This window comes from Trichoplax adhaerens, genomic scaffold (assembly GCF_000150275.1).
Source record: "Trichoplax adhaerens TRIADscaffold_6 genomic scaffold, whole genome shotgun sequence".
Taxonomy (NCBI): Eukaryota; Metazoa; Placozoa; class Uniplacotomia; order Trichoplacea; family Trichoplacidae; genus Trichoplax; species Trichoplax adhaerens.
Genome location: NW_002060948.1, coordinates 634,899 through 660,287, shown reverse-complemented (window position 1 = coordinate 660,287; position 25,389 = coordinate 634,899). Strand labels below are relative to the sequence as shown.

Below are 25,389 nucleotides of genomic sequence, written 5' to 3'. Positions count from 1 at the left end.
TATGCATAATAATATAAATTATATATTATGCTAAATTTATAAATCAATATTTTTGATTAGACCTTATCTTGTTTTTGATACATTGTTCTAAAAACGGACACTGCATTGTTGATGCTTCTTGCCGTACTGTGCTTTTCACCGGTTGATAACACAGTTTCGGACAGAATCATTTATTAATTATCTGTGCAGATTTTTATTTGATGAGAATCGTTATTGCGCACTGCGTACGCTATCACCAGATTATAGTATAAAAATTGGTATTATTCCAACTGTGCCATAGCTTTCTAACAATATCGCATATTCAGGTGCTAATACAGGCATATGTTTGAATGATTGTTTTATACAATACATGCATATACATATTTCACTCTCTCGCTAAAAGACTATGAATAAGTCTCAGCTTTCCTTATTAACAGCATATGATGATGATCGCACATCATCCTCGGCGTAATACGAATACTTTTTTCGTAATTTTTCATATTTCCGACGTTCCTATCAATGAACAGAAATAAAAATAATTATGGCCATAAATGGTATAATATAGGTTATGTGCAATGTTTGCTGGTTCATATAAGAAATGCTAGGATTATATGAGTGTTATGGACAACATTAACGTCTTTCGGTTATATTAGACAGGATAACATCTGATATTTTTTCTTTACTCACCTCTTCAGATATTGATGGTTTTACTTTAGAAAAGGCAAGGTCGAAATGTTCAGGGATGACCTTTGCATTGATCAGGTTGACAGCCTTTAATTTTCTATAGCCAAGTAAACTTCGATAGCTGCTTTCGTCTGCTGCAGCAGAATCATCACAGCTACTATTTTCCTCAGATTTTAGTGCTTCTTTGAACGCCATCATGCAAGCTTCAGTTACTAGGGCATCCAGATCAGCTCCACTAAAATTAAAAAAATTTATACAATTATATTAATTTAAATAACTCATTATGCTTTAACGCGTCATTCGTATGTTAAATTATATATATGCCGCATTTCTATAGTCTTACGAAAATCCTTCGCATTGTTTACTGCGTGCTATCTCATCCAATTGCACAGACTCAAACAAATTAGCAGGCTTTGACTAAGTAGTTAAAGATTTTATATTAGGCTAGAACGACGGTTGTGACATACAAAACAATCTAATTAAAGTAATTGACATTACACGCACCTTAATAATGGCATGAAGGATTAATGCTCGATCTGCAGCATCAGGCAGCCCAACATATAATGTCTTATCCAAGCGACCGGGTCTTAATAGTGCAGGATCAATTTTATCTAATGTAAAAGAAAATGACATAATTCCCAGTGATAAATTTCTGATAAGAGTTTCAATAATGGTAAATTTACTGTCAATATGCTCTCGTTTGAAAAAAATCTACCTGGCTTATTCGTTGCGCCTATTACAAAAACTTGCTTGCGATTTTCAACTCCATCCATTTCTGTTAGCATTTGATTTACTACACGATCACTAACGTTAGTCTGTAAATTAATAGCATCAATTTCAGTTATGTGTTTAAAAGTTTCCCTGGGTATAAGCATACACAATTATTATAATACTTAATCTATTTCATTAATAATTCATAACCTCTTTATCTAACCGTCGTGGACACAAAGCATCTAATTCGTCGAAAAATATAACACATGGAGCTGAACATTTTGCTCTTTGAAATACTTGACGTACTGCCCTTTCACTCTCTCCAACATACTATGATATTCATTTATATAAAGTAATCAAGTCAATCGTAAGGTACTGCAAGTTATGCCTTACATTATAGCTATTAATATCGATTTTAACAAATCGAAATTACACATTTTCTTAAAAACATACTCCTCCAGTTAGAAGTCATTAAAAATACTAATTCATTAAATAATATTGTGAGACTAAGTACAGTACCATATTCATTAATTCAGGCCCCTTGACAGCAATAAAATTTAAACCCGATTCATTCGCTATGGCTTTCGCAATTAATGTCTTTCCGCATCCGGGTGGACCAGCCAGTAGTAAGCCAGGCGGCTTAGAAATACCGTAAGCTAAGCAAAGAGGACGATAACGCACTGGTGCAACTATCGCCATCTTCAAAGTTTGCCGAATATCTTCTAACGCTCCAATGTTGCTCCAAGTAACATCAGGCACTGTAGCAAATCCTTCTCGTTTGGAAGAAGGTTGAGTAATCTTCAAAGCGTCCTTAAAAATTTATAAAGTGACTATTAGTAGACCAAACATAATTTTTAGCAATTGAGTAGGATTATACGCTAGCTTTATACTTGAAAATCTGTCATGCTTAAGCAGCAAGATTGCAGATCCGATTCAGATAATGTGCGTTGATTTTTCAGATACTGAAGCATAGCAGATGGTGAATTTAGTTGCGCAGAACTATCCATTTCTTTAAATACCCTGATTATTAATTGACACCACTTATAAGTAATATGATTGATTATACTACCTAAAGGATAAAAATTAAATTAATTATTAGGAGAACACACCTGCTAACCGCGCTTGTTAACGCTGTATTTAATAGTGCAGCAAGATCAGCTCCAACAAAACCAGGAGTCAGATGGGCCAGAATATCGAAATCGAAGTCATTTTCAAGACGTGCTTTGCTACATAACACCTCTAATATTCTAATAATGTAATGCATGCGAATCTTAACTAACGTATATATGCAATAAATTTTCGAAATTGTACCAAAGATCATTAGGACATTAGTGTATTGCGCACGGACCGGCACAGTATTAATAAATACGCGTATACAAGTATATAGCATTTTCTCACCTTTTTCTGCATTTTTCATCTGGAATGCCAACAGATATTTCTTTATCGAAACGCCCAGCGCGTCTTAAGGCTGGATCTAAGGTATCCGGCCGGTTTGTCGCACCAATGACAAGAACGCGATTTCTTGTGTTTGAGCATAAGTCTGCGAAAAGAAACACGAAAGTACTATACAACTACGCATTCGGTCCTCAAAGATTAGAAATATCTAAACTGCTTTATTGGAACTTACCATCCATGCAAGAAAGCAGTTGCGTCACAATACGCTTTTCCATTTCGCGCTGAGCAAGTTCTCTCTTTTGCGTTATAGAATCAATCTCGTCAAGAAATAATATACAAGGAGAATTTGCCTACATAATTCAAACATAGTAAGAGTTAGTATCGATGTATAACCAATATTACGAGTATTAAAAGGCAATTCGATATTACCTTTGCAACATTGAACACATCTCTTATTTTCTTTTCAGATTCTCCAGAGACACCAGATACAATTTCTGTAGCAGTTAGCTTAATTAATGGAAATTCAAGTTCCTAAATGGAAGGCATCCGATAGTTACGCTAGCTTATTTATTAGTTGATGTCAATTTTAAGTACATACTCCAGCAATTGCATTTGCAAGCAATGTTTTGCCACAACCTGGGGGTCCATGTAGTAGAAACCCACATGGAATTTCACAGTGAAAATGCTCAAATATTTCAGGATGCAAAATGTGATGTAGCAAAGAGCAAACCTCCTAAAACGTATAACGGCATAAATTGTGATTAATTCTGGAGCATTTTTAAAAGCAGCAATTGATTTCACTATAATGAAATATTATGCCGCAGTATGCTAACCCATAAAATTTCATCCATTCCACCAAGATTAGCGAATTTGACGGTGGGATAAATTAAGTCTATTACATCGTAATATACAACCAATCAATCAAAATTGAACATGTGCTATACTTCACAGTATTTCAAGGAATAACTTGGCTAAACAATGATATAATGAAGATACTGAACTAAAAATTTAAAGTTTACAGTAGACAATGATTGATATACCGTAAATATAAGTGTTGTATACCTATGTCACTTGACATTGTAGCACGAACAGAAATATTCTCTTCATTTGCCATTTTACGACGTTTACCACTTTTATCTTTTTTTCCCTTCTGATTACATGTTATTTCCTCCTTCAATTATTGAATTTATGAGATACAATAACGAAAATATCACGTCGATTACATTGCATATGGTCCACATTGTAACATGTTTTAGGCATCCTTGGATAAATTATTGAAATTGAAATCTACTCTACTGCGTCTTGTAATGTATATCAGTTTTCGATAGTGGTATCTACCTCTGGATTTATAGCTATTTTACTATCGGTCTCGGTTAATGATTTCTCCTTCGTATCAATAAAATCTTTCGTATCATCTTTTTGACAGTCCGATTCTTTTGTATTTTTATATGTTTGTAAGATTGACTGGTTCATAAGATTATGCTCATCCTGATATACAAGTAGATGTAAGCTGTGAATATGAGTTGCATTTAAAAGCCTTTCAGTAAATAAAGTAAGCAATCAAAAACAACCAATTAATACTACCTGAGCTGCAAGCAACGATATATTGTATTAGTCAGCTTTAATGATATTCGCTATAGTATGCTCAATTGCTCATACCTTGATATCTAATTCCATTTTATCAAGGGATAAATCACTGCTTTCATTTTCGCTTGCAGAATTACCTTCAGATGTATTATCATTACTACTATCAAAATCAAATAAAGCAAAATTCTAGATATAATTTATATCAAGCAGATTAATTTATTCCACATAGAGTAGACCTATATTTTTACGAATAAGAGATTATTTAAATTTTATTTTATTTGTTACAAGAGTATATCCACTTACTCGATTTTCATAATTTTTGACTTTCGTTTTATGTGATCATCTTCTAATCTTTGCAATTGACTCTCTTCGTTGCTCGTTTTAAGAATTATTTGATATGCTAATACATCAATTTTTAAATTTAAAATTAAATCAGTTTAGATTCATAACACTCTAAATTGGATTTTAGTGTACTATAAAGCAAACTGTAACAACAATAGAAAATAAGAATAAGATAGTGAAATAAATCCACAACAGTTGTGATAATTTACACCTGCATTTTCTGCTGTACCTTTTTTGATTGATTGGAGTAAATTATTGCGCTTCTTTCTACGATATTCACTATTACAATAACAATATAAACGCTTTAATATATCATAGTTTATATCAATTAATTAATTATAATTGAAATTTGCATCAGAAATTGCAGTTAGCAAATATAATGAAGCTAAGTAGGTAAATCTGATGTAACTTTGTTGTAGTAAATATCAATGGCAGCGCTAATTTTCTTGATATAAGGTGCACTTATTATTAAAACTGCGATAGAAGATGCATCATCACTAGACTGTACGTTCGATGGTGATCATATAAGCACTCGAATAGAGCAGCATATTATACGGTCTTTATTCTTAGTTTTGTGCTATGTGTATCTATCCAAGGCCTACCTAAATTTTTCTTGCAAATAGTTAGCTACCTCCTCAGGATCAAATTTTCGAATATCTGGCCTACCTGCAATATACTATATTCAATCGAGAATTAGGGTTCAATTATTGGTACTCCAAAATTAACATATAAAACACATAAATACACGAACACCTGTATACTCCTATAGCAAAGACATTCCCGGGAATATCTTATGCATTTAATGTACAATTAATATTCATTTTATCAAATAATAGCATCAAAGAGAAAAATTTATGTTTCATTGATGGAAATAACAATCGAGCATATAAGTAATCACTGAGATTTGTAGTAGAGTACGCTATATGCTGTAGTATCTACTACTGTATATTTTTAATCTTGCGCTTCCTTCTTATTTGCAAAAAGTCAAATCATGAAATTACTGAAATAACTTAGAAAGGATAAAAAATGGATCACTATAATCTCATGTGGACATAATCTTGCTTTAGCAAAGGTATACTTCTATCTAACTGATATTTCTGCCATAATAAGATGAGCAGTATACTGTAGCATGCGCCTGTTCAGCAACTTCCTTGATCTCAATAAATTGAAAGTGCGTCGATCAAAACATGCAGGCAGCCTAGTGGGGAAAAGCTAAAATGATGAGTAGTGAGTATACCGACTACGCATCTATCAACAACTTAGATCTTAATATCGAGATTACGTTTGTAGACAAGCTAAAGGGAAAGAGTAAATATAGTGGGCAATAAAGTACAGTAGTGTTGTAAATACACAATGCAATCGGGTGATAGAATTGCTAATTTGAAGGCCGATAAGGCACTTTTGTAGTGGGTCTAACCAACACTCAAGTGCAACACAGGGCAAACAATCTTAGATTTCATCTGACAGAATAGTTCTCTGTAGAGCCTATCTATAACATTATCATTGTCCAATAGAGTATCAATACGCTACATATAACATCTGCGCTTAGAATTACCGCTAAAAGGTGCTAAAATGATATAAGATCAATCGTTCAAGCATGTAAATCGTGACATCATTTCTCCATCATGGCGCATAATTTGATTGCAAATAATCTCAATCAAAATCCATCAATTTGCTACTTTTTCCAATTACTTATACAGTACCTGTCTAATTCTTGGGATTAACTTCTTATCAACTAAATAAATGCCTCGATTTCTTTTACTCTTTTCACTCATCCTCAAGCTATTTCTCTTTAAAAGCCAATCGATGCGAAAATGGCAGAATGAATCAAATGTGAATTTTAACTCGTTCTGTATACAAAATGGGCTGGAGAGGAAGTTGCAGTTAGATATGGGCCCTTGTATAGGCAATTAGATATACAGTACTATACCTTACAGTATAGTACTCTAGTGTATGGTCCAGGCCTGATACTGTAACCTGTAACCAGAAACGACTAAATGATACACTACACTACTCTACAAGTATCTGCCAGGTATACATCTAGTAATAGTCCATGACTGTAACCCTTTTAAAATTTACCGGATTTGCCTCATTTTATACTGTTTTAATGTCGGATTTACCTCATTTTATACTGTTTTAATGTCGGATTTACCTCATTTTATACCGTTTTAATGTCGGTTACCTATTGATGATGATATAGAACATAAAAATGATCAACATAAATGTATATATGAATTATATTTCATGACTATAACCCTTATAAGATTTGCCGGATTTGCCTTATTATTATAATTAATTAATTATTATACCGTTTTAATGTAGGCCACTCATTGATGATGATATAATTAATATTTACCAGATTTGCCAGATTTGCTTTATTAATAATTGTTATACCGTTTTAATGTAGGCTATTCATTGATGATAATATAGGACATGAAAAATGATCAACAGAAATATGCTCGTATATAGGAATTAGAGTCCATGACTGTAATCCTTTACAATTTGCTAGATTTAAGGCGTGCCTTATTATTATACCCCTATAAGCTATATACATTTATATGGATCATTTTCATGGCCTATATCATCATCAGTGAGAACGTAGACTACTCACTCATGATGATATACAGTAGGCCATGAAAATGATCAATACAATTGCATATAGGAATTATTGTCCAAAGTAGTCATCATATTATTCTTCCATCATTAATTTGAGCTAATTCTTTTCGAATGCTATATCATCATTGTTTAATTAATATTTACCAGATTTACTTTATTAATAATTGTTATACCGTTTTAATGTAGGCTAATCATTGATGATAATATACTACCAGAACATCACTAAAGGCGCAGCTTGACTTAGCTCATAGGGACAAAAGAAAACCAGGCTTTCTTTTACACCTATGGAGACTATGGTTGCGCCTTCAAACTAAAGATAGCACGTCTTTGAGACCTACTATGCAGTCTGCAGGTAAAAATATAGAAACTGACGTCTGGAAGTTGTCAGTTATTGTTATCATTGTATTCAGCTGATTAATTCATAATTTGTAATTTATATACTGTTCTGTGCCTTCTTTATTAGCTTTACTCAGTCGAAAAATCTGTATATTTATATTATATCAATTATAGTTTTCGTCAGTTCCACAAGTTGAATAGCTAAAATGTTTATCTGGCAGATTACAACTTATAGTGATCATGGAGGTGTAGTAATCTCAATTAGGGTATTTTTTAATGGTTTGGTCTCTATTCCCATCGCAATCAGGTCCGTAATCCTTCCTTTTTCTATTTTTTTAATTCAATCAGGTACTGATAAGGCACAATCTCAAACAATGTATTTTGGTACAGGGATCCACAGTAGATTGAGTTACAGCGGATCAACAGTAACACAAGCATAAACTGGAATTTAACTTTATTTTCCGATTTTGTAGTACATTTATTGCTATCTCGAAATAACATTAGGATCGACAATAGAGTTAATCTTTAATGTGATCAACGTTTCCGTAATATTATATATTGCTTCCGTAGAAATAATATCCTAAATATTAAAAGTGCTCAGAAATTTCTTTAAACGTTCTAAAAGTCTGTCTGCAGTTTTGGCTATAATTAATTAAACAAGAGAGCAGTTGACTTAAATCTCATCCAAACTCATACTTCAGTGGCTGCAGTCTTACTTTGGCATGGAGCTCATGTTAAAAGTAAAAATATTATCATGCAGAATATTGTTAGTCCATTTTAACAATTGCTAGGAGTATTCGTTTAAAATCACCATTAGTTTCCCCTTCAATTGCTTTACCAAGACTTTTGTGATGAGCATTCCGATACTCTGCTTTGATACTAGCAAGGTCAATCTATAATAAGAAAAATAGGCTAGTTCAATGTACAAACGATGTACCATTTTGAATAATTGCTTTACTAAAAGGCACACACAGTTTTGCTATAAGACACTTGAGTAAATCATCTTCGAATAAGCCTTAATACAATACATGACAACTGCTTGGAAAGTAATTAAACTCACCTCGCTTCTTGACATAATGATCCTAATTAATGTATCATCATCTGAGCCGACACCTTTCATTGCATGATGTAGCCGGTCGGCAAAGAATTTAGGTGCATTACGTGCACACTTTACTGTAAAATATTTCATTAGATAATATATTATGGATTCTGGAGATAGTCAGAGATCAATTTTATATGCTTTGTAACGAATGATAATAAAGTATAACTAGCTATATTTTGGGTGAGACGATACCTATAGTTTTAAATCCTCGTTTTAGATCACCGGACATCTCTCGGTCTATAGAGTTTAAGATATCTCGCTGTGAAATCTATTTAGATCAAAATATGGTAATTTATCGTAAGCATTTCATTTTAATGCTAATTTAAATCCTAACTTTATTCGACGATAGAGAATGTTAATAATAAATAACCTTAGTATATTCATCAAAGACTGCTCTCAACTGCGGAAAACTTCGTGAAGATAAGATTACATTAAAACGAGATTCATCAGTTCCCCATCTTTTTTCACCAGCCTTAACAAAGTTTTATTAATAAATTGGTTATATATCTTATGAATCTTTACAATATCCTATAAATTTATAATTACAGCTTACCTGAAACAAATCCGCAGCATCCTTTTTAGCACTTGCCATGTCAACGGAAGTGGCTTCAGATCTATTAGCCTATTATTAAATAAGTATAATACTGAAATCTACAAATTTCTGCTACCGTGTTCTTATTAAAGTAGTATTGTAGTTTTTATCATATCAACTTATTGACATACTTGACACATTGAGACCAACAACCTCTTAAAGTACCCACTTGTTTCGCTCACGCAATCCTTTTCAAGATCCCTATTTATGTCTATAGAAATGGTGAACATAAAAGTACGCTGTAAGTAACAGAAATCATTAATACACTACCAACTTCGAATCTAATAGTTTATCACAATTCTAACTTTTCTTGTAAGCTTCCTTGATTGCAAGTATTTCCTATGAAATTTAAGATTGAAAGCCGCATTTCTGTGAGATATTTCATTACCTTACATCAATATTATATGCTATGATACTACATTAGCACATATTGGTCAGGATTCTATCTATTCAATTATCAATACTTCTACGAATCTCTCGTTATATAAAAAATGTCGGAGACGCTTTAAACAGCATCCTAAATGATCATTACAGTAACATCTAATTACATACGAGTATTGAATGAACAGTAATATTTACCGCATTAGTACGAGTGCATAAGATTTCAATAAGTATCTCTTCGTCTGTGCCTAACCCCTAATAAAAAATTGTGCTCTCGTTAAAATTTTAAAAGATAAATTGACTATAATAAATAAAAGCTTAAAAAATTTGAATTACTTTCATTGCTGCACGTAACCACTTCGCATCTTGTACAGCTGGGGGATTCATTAGTGCTAAGATAGCTTTCTCAAAGTTACCAGATAGTTCAGACTTGAGTTTTCCTATAAGATCCTACATGTACGGTCATACCAAATAACTTTATAGAGTACTATATGATTATAGCTTGTAAATGAATGGCTATGCTTGTCTAAGTCGCCAATACTAGTATATAACTTTTATACGAAAATAACTAGTTGCATTGCTAATAATAATGAGGTATCTATATGAAAGGTTGGTTTGGTATCACCTGTCCAAACATAGTTTTATACATGGAAGAGATTTTCAAGCGCTGAGCATTAGATCGATTGGCTAGTATATCAATGATGGCTTTCTCATCGGTACCTGCGGCAGTTACAATTACAAGTTATAGATCATGATATCTACATAAAGCTGGAGTGTCCAGTTTTTAAGTCATACTAAGCCTTAGCTTCGACTAGTTCACATCACGCGATGTAACATTACACACAATTTTTAAAGCATTTAAAGGAGTCAAGTAGGCAAACATATAAACGTACCGAAACCTTTCATGGCTTTTTTTAAAATTTCACAATCAGATTCAGGGTTAAATGTTTTGGCTGGTACAACAGTACCTTTCTGTTTAAATCAGAAGTAGGATATCAAAATTCCATTATATTCTTCCTTAAGTATTATCAAACATTGTCAAATAATAGCAGGTGTAGAAATCATACTTACAGCTGTCACTGATTTTATATTCATTGTGGCCATTGCAGCTGTTGGAGGAATCACGTTTGATGCCTTAAGTAGATATTTTACATTTAGCATAACATAGCCGATAAAGTATCACCGTTATAGAAGTTTGGTGACATACTTGGATTGGAGAACCTTTATTTAAGGTTTAAAATCCGGTAAAGGTGACAGAATGATAAGGAAGGGAAATACATTTAAGAATTGTAGAATCATATAGATATAAATTTAAAGCAATTCGTAAAAATTTAGTATTGAGGTGTATTTTGCGCTACCTAGCTGCGGAGCCGTTGCTTGAGGAGCTGCAACCGGAGGTGCACCGTAACTTTGTTGAGCTGGTTGTGGGACTGTTGGCTGCTGAGCAGGCATATTTGGAGTGCTGTACAACTGTTGCTGCGTTGGCGGTGCTGCTGTCCCTGTAGGATACGGGACGGGCATAGCTGCAGATCCAGATGGTGGAGCTGCTTGATATGAATTGTATGAAGATGTTGTAGAAGTTGGTGGTTGAGTCATACCAGGATAAGCTGTACCTGCAGCTGGGTAACTCTGACCAGTTGCTGGATAACCCTGCAAAGGATAGTTCTATATTAGGGCAGGTACCGCTATTATACTTTACAATATTCCGAATTCCGAAGCATTCATATGAACTATACGTCCATTTCATAGTAGAAATTAATTATATTATTAAACTACAATAGTTACGAAAGTTAGTTAAGGGTCTTTAAAATGTACTACTATATGTATGTGAAGGTCTATAAATAATATCAGTAATCTTTAATTGCTCTTAGTAGCCAAGTGACTTATACTGTAGCCATAGTAGCAAAAGAATTCTATCCAATAGCAATCAAATAATTATATATATAAGCAGTCCGATTTTACTTACAGAGCCTGCAGCATAACTAGGATTAGATGGATATGGCTGTGAACCAGCTGGCGGATTCGCTGGGTAACCAGATTGTGGATAGCCAGTAGTGTTTGCTGGTGGATACCCTGCAGTGTTCGATGGCGGATAACCAGGAGTGTTTGATGGCGGATAACCAGGAGTGTTTGATGGCGGATAACCAGGAGTGTTTGATGGCGGATAACCAGGAGTGCTAGATGGCGGATAACCAGGTACATTAGCTGGTGGATATCCGGGAGTCTGAGTTGGTGGATAAGCTGCAGGAGCAGCCGGTGGATAACCAGGATTTTGAGCAGGCGGGTATGCTGGATTACCAGCTGGTGGATAACCCGTATTAGATGGTGGATAACCAGTATTAGATGGGGGATATCCTGGATAGCTTCCTGGTGGTGGATACGACATTTTACTTCACTAATCCTATAAAATAGATTAAGATTATACTGGCTAATGCCAGGTGTACAGTATTATCTTATTATCGTATTTATGTTAGATCGGGTACTATATTGATTTTCGATTCATATTTTACGATAGCTAATAACGTTTATCGACAATAATTACTTCTTACTAGACTATACATATACAGTAATAAGTATCCAGGTACATTGAAGTATATTGATCGTAACCTCGATTGATCTCTAGAGTCACCTTAATTAAAGTTCGATAAGCAATAGAATACGTATAGTACTGACTACATTTTCAGCGATCTAGTCAGCACTCTCACCATTTAGGCTCAGTAAATTAAAGTATACAACATCTACACGCTATCTACATTATATGACCATACTTCAGTCAAAATACGTAGTCCAATAGTGACCGCAAGCATGATTTTGACTGTTTTCTAAGGAAAGTGTGAAATACTGGAGTGCTCCAATTGTTGTTATCAATAATGCCAGAAATGAGTCTGTACGTACTCTAATTAGAATACGCAGACAGCAACTATACAGTTATTGTACAGGGATCACATAACTAAATTATAGGGCGTTAATGATACATGCTTGTGAATACAGTAATTTAATTATATGTTACTGTCACTACAATACAATAAACAGTCCATCGTAGTAACATTGTATCCGACATACGCTCGTACAATAACGGTGGTTAACACATTCTTTAGGATTTTGTACTGTCATAAAATTTAGATAGATATGATACTATTTACACTACATTCCTCCAAGACGTTATTGACAGATACTCATAATAAATGCTGTAGACTGTAGAAAACTTCGAGAAATGGCTATCAATCTCCAAGAGCATAAATCAATCATTTCCAGTACTCTATCCCCCCTCCCCAAAATAATAACTGCAGTATTGATATCGTATTAATGTACTATTATTGTCCACAGCACAGTAGAGTAGAACTGAATCGGATTCCATGTGCAGTAGTCATCTTTCAGCTATTGGCAGTCCAATTACGAAGTATAATTATACTATAATTAATCAGAACGGGAAAATCTATGGAAACATTCTGCGTTGTACCATAGCCCTGTGGAGGTAAAACAAAAGCTTTGCCTGTGTGGGTTATTGGGCATGTTCCAGACAGTCAATACCAACCGATAGAGTCGATAAAGTATCCGATTATAGTGAGACGTTGTAATAATAATTCTTAAAATCAATTTAAATTATTTCAGACTTATAAATACTACTGTTACTACTTGTGCTATAGGATCAGTCTAATAGGTTATTGACAAGAGGAGTCAAGTAGAACTACTGCATGTGGGTTTACTTGTATGCCTTGATTAATATTAGTAAGGGAATACAAGAGAAGTTTCCTCTGTAAAAAATAACGGAGGCTAAGAACTGCAATAAAATGGCTACACATAACAAGATAAAAGGTGTACTCCATATAAGATCGTTGAATCTTGAACGTACATAGGTAATGCAATAGCATCCATAGCTGTAAATGAAGTATTTTGGTCAATTATCAATGAATCACTTCAAAATAGATGGTGAATATTATGAATATCAGAGTGCTGTACTACTGTAGATATTGCAATGGGAGAAAAAAACTGTGCTAGCAGTGATCATGAGTTGGCTATTAAAATGGATCTCTTCAACGCTACGGCAATATCTGATGTTACCATACGTTGATTAACAACGTTCATAAAAGTACAACTATGAGATCTTACCGATAACTATCTTTTTTCAGTTGTAAAGCCTTAAAAGTGAAAGACAGCCGAGTTTGGAAGGATTTTATACACGTAGCTCTGGAAAACTGCAACAGAGGAATTCCACCCAAAGAAACAGAAGGCAAATTTGATTATTTTGATAAATTATTATTGGAGTTCTTTTCTGCGCTGCTACCAGTACTGTACGGTACTGTACCGTACAGTATTTATTTACAATACAGTACAGTACAGTATTATACTGTAAATTCTTCTCGAAATTGCTTTGTTCAGTTGAACCAATGATTTTAACTGCTATTGTTCAGTTGAACCAATGATCTTACTTCGATGTATTGTTCAGATCGCTCTATACTGAATCATCTTAAAAGCAAACCATGAACAGATCTACAGTACTTACTGTACACTTGTACACTGTACAGTACAGTACTGTACTGTATAGTACGGTGGCCCATCAGAGCCTTCTGGGCCACCGTAGTACAGTACAGTATAGTGTCTATCCCTGTCGAAGGTTTGGTACTGTGTCAGTACATCTACTTACTGTTGTACACGGTACTGTATGGACTGAAGGGGTCTCCTACAAGCCTTTCCTACAGATTGAAATTAGATGAAATTATAATTTGAAAACTTTATGACACATATTTGCTATCAATTGATAGCTTAGGTGTATTAAAATTGAAATATCATAATAAAAAATGGAAAAAAAATCAATTTCTATGTTAAAATTCTATTGAAAATTCGGTACAGCAGTTTACTGTACCGAATTTTGCAGAGAGACGTTCTTGATAAATCACGTTTTGTTGATTTATTAAAAGTATTAAAAGTACTATGAAAGCTCATTAAATATGCCAGAAATGGCGGTTAATTAATTTAATTTAAATGCGCTTTTATTAATTAAATAATTTCTGCAAATAACGCACATAATGCATCGGGTACCGTTTAAGCTTTACATGTTGCTGTCAGTAATCCGAAATTCCGCTCTCTGCTGTCAATATAAAACCGAACAAGCAGCTAATCTGGATGATAATTAATCATAGATGGTACTGTATATAGTGGTATTGTTTCAGATAAACATTGATTTTAGATTAATACACCTACAAACTTGTTATATAACCAACACTTTATATCCGTTCTACAAAGGGATAAAACTTACATATTAAAATGTGCAAAACAATGGCGTAATGAATCCTCGATACCATGCATATAGAAATACGTATACGTATGTATATTTGTAGATGATGGCGGTTGTATGCAGCAGATCAGTCGTCATCCCGAAAACAGCGCATAACCACAACTATGCTACGATTACAGTAAATTAGTTCGCAGCTTAGGCCTTCCATCGATTAATTAATGAATCAGAAGCAAACAAATTGTATGATATGTAATTTTGGGCTTTTTCTCCAGGAATTTGTGACAATTGGAAATAAATCAACAGTGTATACTTGACATTATTTAATTGCTTGTACACGTACTGTGCATTATACAGTACAAGTATAACTGTATAAGTGGATGTTCCGATACTTAGAACCCAAGCGGGCAGCTTTTGTTTGTAATTTCCTGTAGTTCTGTTTTCTTTTATTTAGTCTCAGTTCGTAGCCACTCTGTATTGCGAATGATATTATTTTTTTTTTAAGTTGCTGTACATACTAGATAAAGTACTTTGATTTCTTAATATAAAACAATTATGTATTTAAATAGCATGTCAATTATATAATTATTGATCCTGGCTAACTTTGCAGCACTGTACGGTAGTTAGCAACCTACATCATCTAACATGGAAAAGTCATTAATGCACTAAAATACAGAATTTTAACTATACTTGCTACATATGTATAGATACATCATACACATATTGCTATGCTGACTCAAATTCAGTCCTACTCATGCTTATTAATTAGAAACTCACTTTACTATATATCATGATTCATAAAATAGCACACGCACCAGCTGTTCCTATTTGCAATACGTGTGTCATGTACGCATATATCGTCTGCTGTAATGTAGCAATAATTCAGTAAAAACTTCCATCGCAATTAACCAGTCATGCAAGATTAGAACATAAAATTTAAAAATTAACGACAATGTACAATCTCTAAGAATACGTACAGGGCAAGCAGTAATAATTATTAATTTGAAACATTCGTACAGGGCAAAAAGAAATTTTCATTTTATATATTATCACGATGTCAAACAATAAGAAAAGTTATACAGTACAGTTCATTTCAATGGTATTACAGTACTCTGTTATTCATGTTACATTCATAAGGGAGACAACGGATGGGTATTACATTATTATAACAATTTCTGTACACTAAATCTTGATTTACATTAAGACAATCGCTAGATAAAACGAATGCCTTTGTATCAATCATAAAAAGCTATTCAATGTACTTAAATGCAACAACCTGTACAGGATATATCTATAAATTTCGTGATATAATCAGTGTAGTAGTTTTGCTCTCAGTAGTATGAGGCCTGTACTCAAAAGTAATTAAGCATCAAATACCGCAATATGCTCATCTTTAGACGAAAAAGCATTGTAAACAGAATATTAATCTTTCATATCATGTAAATCTAGGAGATAAATCGAATTACGGTGAGAGATCTCTGTTATAATGACCTCGATACAAGGTATCTTAAGTAAGTTTTTCAAGATGGTTATACCGATAGAAGCAATAAGAAAAAACTATTGGTTAGAGATTTGTTCAACTTGGCAGTCATCTCTTCGGGTAATAATTTAGAAAAAATACTCTGAGAGCCTTTAAAGAAATATCTAAGTGTCGTCTTTATGACAATTTTTAGCTTTTTTTAAGAATGTTATTATCAGAAATTAAACATGCCTATAATGCCAGCGAGATCGCTTACAGTTATCACAAAAAAATCCTGAGTTGATTAGAATACAGTAAATGAGAAACATGTACTGAACAGGCGTGAAATCAAGTATAAACATTAATCACTTTTACCAATTTCAGGCATAGTAAATCTTTTCCAATAATTTATTCCCCTTTCGATTTATTAGCATTTTTCGCATGAGTCATTATATGAGATTTAAGATTTGTAGACTGGGCGAATCTCTTATTACAACCATCAAAAGGACAAACGTAAGGACGATCTCCTGTGTGAATTCTAATATGAGTACGAAGATTGAAATCTAACGAAAATCGTTTACCACAGCCCTCAAAGGTACACTGTTTGAAAAAAATTTTAAGTTAGCTTATAATAAGACGTGTAGACATGTAATTACACTTATTCCTTGTATTTTGATAATTACCACGAATGGTTTCTCGCCCGTGTGGACTAGTTGATGACGTTTTAGTTTGGAACTTTCAACAAAAGCCTGTAATGTAGCATTGACGGTGAAAGAATATGTTATGCGGCGGACAATTAAAATATAAATACTAAAGGCAGGTAAAATATTGCTTCACTGTGTAAGTCGCTCCTTCAAAGAATATCATTTAACATTATCTAATTAAAATTCATTTCTGATTAAAGAAAAAATAGCTACGCTAACTAATTTTTAAAAACTCTACAACTATCTTGTAACTAATACATCGCATTACAGTTAATATGTATCTGACACAAGGGATTACTATTGATCGCCAAGTAGGATTAAAACAGAATACTAAAATAGTAATAAAGGAACAGACATGCATAGAATTCACCGATTTATTATTATGTGTTATTGCCCTACCTTTCCACATTCGGCGCAAACGTGAACTCGTGGACCGTGTGTGTGTAAATGTTTTCTCATTGATGCATTATCTTTAAACATTTTATTACAACCCTAGTAGCAACGATGATAGATTAAAAATTATGTCTTTATAAAAAATTTTTCGCAAATTCGATCATACAATAAATTCTTAGCCGAGCCAGAGGGCGTATTTTAAGAATTAAATTTAACAGTGTTGCTGTACTACATGATCGTCAGCGGGATTGTTTTTGTTTTCAAGCAAGGTACAATCATGCAGGCTTTAAGCAGTTATCATACCTTATGTGGACATGGTATCGTTTTTGGTAAGTCTTCATCTTTTTTGCGCGACTTCATTCTAAAAAGTATCAATTTAATTTAGTCCCATTCTACTGAGATTTATATCCATACAAAATCCAATGCATAAAGTTGTAAAAGTTAAGTTCTGATTGTAACGTAATGACTGATCCTAGTTTGTATAAAACTTACTTTCTGAACGTTGTTGAAAGTTCATCCCTGAAAAAGAACCATATATTAATTGATCATCTAGATTTACACGTCAATGAGAATAGATAGTCATGATTATCATACTGCATAACTGATTTCTCTGTACCATACTCTCTATATATAAAGCATAAAAATGTTGGGTGGCTTAATTATGGCAGGGTACGAGTATAAAGCGTACAGCCAAAATAACAATGGTATAGTACTTATACATTCGTACAGTGCATAGTATTAAGAAATGCAAGTTACTGTATAAAGTAGTGGAAGATTCTAATAGTATTATGCAGTTACGTCTTAATTTCAGACTATATGCTATGCATTATGTATTGATTTTGCTCAAGGTTGCAGATACCAGGTCATCATAACTAATAAAGTGAGATTCACAAGCAATCCGCTCTGACTTTAAATGCACTGGTTAGTTTAAATTAAGCAAAGTATTGAACCTCTTTACTTCGTACTTTTGGTATGCTATCTTTTAGTATTCCTTGTCAATTATATTATTAAAAGCATAGGCATAAATAATTTTTGAGCGAGTATTGATAACAGTCATTGATAATTTCTGCTTTTATATATTTTATCTATCGCAAATTCATTACAGATTTACGAATTTTAAAATTTAGATAAATAATACTAGTGATTTCGTTTCAATCGACACTGTACTGTTTAATGCTGAAATAGAAATGCGTAGATGTTTGATACTCTAGTAAATAGACAGAAGATTACTAAAAGTACGAGGTAAAAGTACACACTACAATGCAAATTGAAGACGATGTACAGAATATTTTAGCGCTGTGAAGTTGTAGCTTTCTAAGTTATGAAGTAGTGCTTAGTTCCGAACTGAACTTTTGCTAGGTGTAGTTGTAATGATAACATGATTTATGTTTGCGTACAGTTTAGTAAGTAGATTATCTAAATCACTTCCTTAGGATTAATGAGCACTTAAGAAGCGCAATAGAGCGAAAAAGTTGAATACTGCAAATACTATACAGTACATCAGGTAGGTATGTTAATATGGAGCAGATTTATTGCTATCATGCAGTACAGTGAAGACACTAAAATATGTAGTACTGTAAAGAGTTAATTAACCATAAGACATTCTTGTTACATTACATTGTAATTCATGAAGCTTGTACTATGTGCTAGTGGACAACTGTAATAATAAGCAATACCATGCTACTGTATAGTATACGTCGAATGTTCGGTACAACTATGTAATAGGAAAGAAATGGAAATGTCAGCAAGCTTGAAAGAATTCCAAACTGTCCTAATAACTATTACTCAAATTTACTTCAGTCAACTTACTTTGTATTTTCAGGTGATTCCTTACAATCAATTGCACCACCACAGTTGTCATTACTACTATGAACCTTTTTGCTCCTTATATAATCCGAAAAATCAACCTGTGGTTCAGGGTTACTAGATAGTTGCTTTTTCTCTTCTGCAGTAATTAAAAATCATACACATTAATTACATTCCAAAAGACATAGATATAAGAGTACAGTCAACATGTGCGATTATAAGCGTAAGCAACTAATATATCTATAGCCGATTACTAATAATTACAATAATTGATACGACATTAAAAACTATGGAATGATAGACATAATTTAAGCCCAGTATAATATTGTACAGTACACTAAATACTGTATACTTATTTACTGCCATTAGTAAAAATATAAGATTGAAAGTAAACCAGAAATTAAAAATAGTCACTTTACAGGATAGAAATACTACCACTACACTCATCATCAAAACTAGCATAGCATGTGTTAAGACTACAATAATTATGATAGTAGGTATATAGCGATCAACTACAGACTGAGATTAAAACGTCTAAAATTGATGTAATCAGGTATAAAAGGCTTCGCCTACTACTCTCTATAAAGAAACAAGAATGAGATTTGAAAGCTAAGCTCTTGCAATCAGCATCCTATAACACAAAGAGTACAATTTTTCGATAAATCGTCCACTAACATAGTATCACTATTTACTACAGTAGCAACTGCTGGCATCAGAAATAATATTATCAACAGCACAATTAATCTTTTAGTTTTAAATTTCAATATCACCAAAATACGAGAGAGGAATGAGCCGAATGGACGACGACAAAACATGGAATCTTGTACAATCACCTATACTATGGTGTATCTATCACAGAAATCAATATAAGCTGTGGGCGATCGAGTTGTAATACCTACCCGACGCCCACATAGTCACGGAAAATTCTCCTTCTAAAGTTTTGATTTTAACAGGCTTTTGTTCCCACTTACGAGAGTTTACATCCGTATTAAAACTTAGCTCGTGGGTTTCCCGTGCTAAAAAAATCCATTGAAATTTTGATGTTAAGGCAAAATATGGGAAAAAGTCCCCAAAATTGAATACGTGGCGCTTCCCTTCATAAGTTAAGCTATTCAATAATGATGTCTTGAAAGAAATTCAAGATTATCCTAATTCATTAAAGCGAATGAATCCAACCTGTTCTTCGCTTTCTTTTGCTAGGTTGTGGTGGCGGCACAGCAGCAGGATCAATTTCTCCTATAGTATCATCGTCGTTGTTATTTTGACTACAACTATTCTCCGTAACCACTTCTTGTTGTGCTGCTACAGTAGGTAAAGTCTGCAAAGGAATCATCGGTTGAGTTTCTACAGTTGTTTCTAACTGGACGTCAGGAGTTGTCATGACTAGAGGTGGCATATCGCAGTATACTCCATCTATTCCTACCGAAAGGTCGGCCATCTTGAATTATTTTTTACGACTCGTATTATATGATACGCGCAAAGGCATATGGGGCTGATAGGCAGCCTCCAACTTTAAAAGCCAGAAGTCAACTGCATTTTTATTGGCCATTGATTCAGTGACGTGAATGTGTCATATGACATCTCCTACGCTGTGCACCGTCCTACTGGACCATCTTGGGCTCAGTCATGTTTCAGTTGCTATATTATCGATTGTCTGGCATGGAACATGCGTAGTAGTACACTAGGTCATGTTGCATGTTTCAGTTGCTATATTATCGATTGTCTAGCATAGAGCATGCGTAGTACACTAGGTCATGTTTCATGTTTCAGTTGCTGTATTATCGATTGTCTAGCATAGAGCATGCGTAGTACACTAGGTCATGTTTCATGTTTCAGTTGCTATATTATCGATTGCCTAGCATAGAACATGCGTAGTAGTACACTATCTAGACTTCCATTGGTATCGAGCCTGGCGTAGAGGTTGAAGTTACCATCGCAGACGCTTAAGCGCATTCAATTCTTGGATGGAATCCTACTAAAAGATTACAAATAAAAATCTTTGTTTAAACTAATCTTCAGATTGTCTTTTTTAAAGAGCAGCATGTCATCGATATAATCTAATCCAGCTAAGACAAGTAATTACAGATTCTTAGATACCCGTACGTAACAAACTTGAAACTGAGTCGGCTGATAGTTAGTATGGATAATAAATAAGTCAAGGATAATGTATGAAATAATTGTAATCGATGACTTGTGCTGAAGTCAAATCATACATATCATGACTAAGGATCTCTATACCCACTGATCGATTGAAGTCTTTTTAATAAGCTTGGGTACGCAGGTCGATTGAAAGATGAACTTAGCATGCCTCATAATACAGTATATCAAGCAAGTTGCAGCCGTAGGGATGTTCACTGTAGCGTGCTGCAAAGTAGGTATTCTTAAACAATTCTGAATACAATATCTCCTTGTAAGTAGGAAATGTTATCCGGAGTAATGAATTGCTAAGGGAGCGTCATAATTTATGTGTCTTGCCGGAATGAGTTTTATCAGATGGTAAAAGCGAGTAGTACGTATTTAGAGGAGACTATGAACTACTACTAGAAGGTAAAAATTTCTAGTAGTCCATGCCCTGGTACTCATGACATTAGTATGTACTTAACCATTGACATGTAATTCAAGTTGTTAACTTAGAAATATTTCCAGTCAATAACAGCTACAGAGTAGCTAGTAATTTAGTGTACATAGAATAGCTTGCCAATCCTAATCATTTTATTGGAACTGTCGAATGTGCAAATGATCAAAAATTCAAGATTACTAATGACAATGATATTATTCACAGAGAACAACCAGTAGTGAATTTGCCGCAGTTTCCGTAGTATCGTGAATCCTTCTATTGATAGCGCTTTTACATCTTGAAGATCATTCGTAACAAACAGATGCGTCACTTAAAAGTGCTATTTAAACAGATATATTAATTGAACTATAAGCAAATAATAAACTGTAAAAGTACTTTGTTAATAATATTTTATAATAAAGACTATGATACTTCATTAAATAGCATACTGGTCATACATTGTCTTATCCAGCTTATACTGCAATTAGCCACATTATCATTGATTAGCTCGAGTATACTCGTACAACGGTTAACTATCGATCGATATAATAATAATATTAATGGCATACTGTAATGCCAACAGAAATGCTTTTAATTTGTAATAAAGTATGCATACAGTATGTGAAAGTCTTTTCACATGGTGAATACAACAAGCAATTTAAAATTTTACAGTACAGTATGTACTGCAATCTGCAAGTATTTATATATGGATAATGTCTCTGATGAGCAAGAGCAACATGACGTAGCGTAGGAGTCTATTTTTTTCTCTCTCAAGATTATTACATCTTTATAGCTGATAGATACGTATATACACGTATATCATTGTAATGCAATAAATTAGAGATCATTAAATTGGCTTAAGAAATTATTACAATATCATTCATAGAATAATTAGAACAAGTTAGAGTAGACGGTGCTGTATGCTATATTTCTGTCTCATATTTGTACTTATAATGTATAGTTTAGTTTATTTCGAGTATATTATAGTTCAAACTATTTTAAAAATTTAGTGGTGCAGCAAAGATTCCACCACAGTACGAGCTTACGTTCATGACCGTACTACGGTTTTCTAACATGTCCCATAAATAGGATTGTATTGCTTTCTACGTCTCTGATTAAATAGATAAATGGCCGATCAGCTATAAATTCAGGTGTTACCAGCATCATTTTTGCTAGAACAATTACTCCAGTAGCCGCAGCAGCTTCACTTCCTTCTTCATTGACATCCAAACGTGCTTCTTGAATGACCTTTCCAACAAATAAATTTTCCGCTTGGGATATTCCAGTAAGATCTGCACGAGAACTATCAAATAAATCAGTCATGCCCAGCTTTTTAAGTACACCATTTAGATTCATCCTTTGTTTGATAGAAAATTTCGGTATTTGAACGTTAACCTCCATCTTTCTCATCGAATTTATCCACTGGTCTAACTTTCCCTCCATAAGTAGTATCTGCTTAAGATCAGAGAACATAGAGACCGATTGAGGCAGGACAATAATCATGGAAGTTTTGCTACATTCGTACGGCAACTCAATCATTTGTATGCCACTGCTATGGTCCTGCATATAATTTACTTTCATTTTTCGTGACATCATTTTAACAATAACATCTTCATTAGAAGTATAATGAAATGGTTTCTCTGTCACCTTTAATTTATCGAAGGGTAGCTTCCATTTTCCTTTGAAATAAATGGCATTCGCTAAAACTAATTTTGTCATCGGGGTAATATCAGCAGGATCGAATAATTGGCTAATTTTATGATTTGTCATTTTGTCAATCCATTGGTTAATTAGATTAGTAGTAGACTGGCTATCACTAAAGTCGACCTCTTTCACATCGGAGTGATAGAAATCACGCACAAGTTTAAGATAGAACGGCAAGATTGGGAATCCTTTTTGGGTAAAGATACAATTGGCATCATTGAACTGACACGTAACGTTGTTAGCGTGTTGTTGCACTTGATGTGATAAAAGCCTCATGGACGTATGAATATCTAATACCTCCAAGTGATCGAAATGTAGCGCCTGCACCACTTGTTTTGCAGTATTTCCTCTGCATCCAGCTAAAACCATCGACATGGCTACGATCAAACTATAAGAAGAAAAGATACTGTTTTGATCTTCATGACCTATCTCGCGGTAGAGCTCCATAGCAAGTCGATTGCTAGCCTTTGAAACAGGTAATACAGCATCATCTTGGCATTGTATGCAAGCAATGGCGATGGCGAGAACGAGTATTGCCAGTACAACACTATTTTTAGAGGGATTGTTTGGTTTGACGATTTTATTCATCCTCATTTTTATGGCAGAGATTTGACAGGACGACAATAAAATGGTCTTCTCAGGATAGAAAGAAAAGCTTTGGTCGTTGATAATGGTTTAATTAATTATTTTTGCTGCAATAATTTATTAATTCGCTTCATTACAGCTAACAATGAAAATTCATTCCACAGTTGCTATACTGTAGTTGCAGTAGTTGGTACTGTAATGATGACGTGGAAATACTGTACAGTACGATATCCAGTTGAGGGATCGTTCCGTTATGGGGGGTATGGTCTGCTCTGTATAGTATACGGTGTATACCGTCATGACTGTAATGGACACTGGACAGTACTGTACGCCAAGGGTCTCTACAGTACTGTACACTGTCGGTCTACAGTCAGTTTTACCTCAAAGAAACCCCTGACTGGGCCTGAAGAGAAAGAAGTCACTGACAAAAACTATCTAAAGTGCAATATCAAAATGACTATTACACTTAGTCACTTTCGAATTTATAAATTTCAAAGAGAAAGAAGTCCTTGACAAAAAGTATCGAACGTGCAGTATCAAAATGAGTATTACACTTAGTCACTTTCGAATTTATAAATTTCAAAAAGAGAAAAAAGTCACTGACAAAAAGTATCTAACGGCAGTATCAAAATGAGTATTGCACTTAGTCACTTTCGAATTTATAAATTTCAAAAAGAGAAAAAAGTCACTGACAAAAAGTATCTAACGTGCAGTATCAAAATGAGCATTACACTTAGTCACTTTCGAATTTATAAGTTTCAAAAGTGGTTAGGTCTAATGAGCACTTTGAGCAGTCATGGACTACTCGAAATTACAACAGTGATAATTTCTAGTACTGTACTGTACACTGAGTGTACAGTAGTCCATCTACAGTTTACAGTCAATACTCTACTGTAGAGTAGAAGGAGAAAACAAGAAATGTTTGGTCTAAGATTGAACACTTTATCCAAAAGATAGCTGGTAACCATGATACTTGTACAGTACAGTGCAGTACTGTGGGATAATATGACTTTCTAGTTTTAAACTGTAGACGAGAAAGAAAGAGCTATTTTAGAAAAGAGAACTTGATTGCCCAAAGTCAGTCGAGTAGGAAGTAGAAAGAGAGAGATACTGTATACCGCTACACAGAGAAGAGATTCTAAACCTGACGTGATACCATGTAGATTGTACAATGTACAGTACAGTATACTGTATACTAGCGGTTTTATGCACCTGATTGAATA

At 33.9% G+C, this 25,389-nt stretch overlaps 5 protein-coding genes across 5 annotated transcripts; all 5 read right to left on the bottom strand.

Moving 5' to 3' along the window:
• Positions 1-846: 846 nt before the first annotated feature.
• TRIADDRAFT_11565 (uncharacterized protein) lies at positions 847-3,665 on the bottom strand (the record flags this gene model as incomplete). The annotated part of the gene is made up of 13 exons (XM_002113166.1): positions 847-898; positions 1,007-1,080; positions 1,162-1,274; positions 1,379-1,478; positions 1,585-1,704; positions 1,894-2,184; positions 2,265-2,394; positions 2,484-2,621; positions 2,773-2,914; positions 3,002-3,119; positions 3,199-3,300; positions 3,368-3,502; positions 3,603-3,665. Coding segments are annotated over 13 exons (1,578 nt in total), but the record flags the coding sequence as incomplete, so codon positions are not given.
• A 4,752-nt stretch (positions 3,666-8,417) lies between these two features.
• TRIADDRAFT_57118 (uncharacterized protein) lies at positions 8,418-10,829 on the bottom strand (the record flags this gene model as incomplete). Its single annotated transcript, XM_002113165.1, has 11 exons — positions 8,418-8,543; positions 8,711-8,823; positions 8,945-9,020; positions 9,123-9,224; positions 9,306-9,374; positions 9,476-9,583; positions 9,924-9,980; positions 10,062-10,175; positions 10,351-10,445; positions 10,619-10,697; positions 10,797-10,829. The coding sequence occupies 11 exons, from the start codon at positions 10,827-10,829 to the stop codon at positions 8,418-8,420; spliced, it is 972 nt and encodes a 323-aa protein (XP_002113201.1).
• Positions 10,830-11,036: 207 nt separating this feature from the next.
• Positions 11,037-12,111, bottom strand: TRIADDRAFT_57117 (uncharacterized protein; the record flags this gene model as incomplete). The annotated part of the gene is made up of 2 exons (XM_002113164.1): positions 11,037-11,390; positions 11,692-12,111. The coding sequence occupies 2 exons, from the start codon at positions 12,109-12,111 to the stop codon at positions 11,037-11,039; spliced, it is 774 nt and encodes a 257-aa protein (XP_002113200.1).
• A 4,714-nt stretch (positions 12,112-16,825) lies between these two features.
• TRIADDRAFT_26536 (zinc finger protein) lies at positions 16,826-17,874 on the bottom strand (the record flags this gene model as incomplete). The annotated part of the gene is made up of 4 exons (XM_002113163.1): positions 16,826-17,017; positions 17,101-17,166; positions 17,521-17,613; positions 17,818-17,874. 4 exons carry the CDS (start codon positions 17,872-17,874, stop codon positions 16,826-16,828), a joined length of 408 nt encoding a protein of 135 aa, XP_002113199.1.
• Positions 17,875-22,936: 5,062 nt separating this feature from the next.
• TRIADDRAFT_50363 (uncharacterized protein) lies at positions 22,937-24,028 on the bottom strand (the record flags this gene model as incomplete). Its single annotated transcript, XM_002113162.1, has 1 exon — positions 22,937-24,028. The coding sequence occupies one exon, from the start codon at positions 24,026-24,028 to the stop codon at positions 22,937-22,939; it is 1,092 nt and encodes a 363-aa protein (XP_002113198.1).
• Between the last annotated feature and the right edge of the window lie 1,361 nt (positions 24,029-25,389).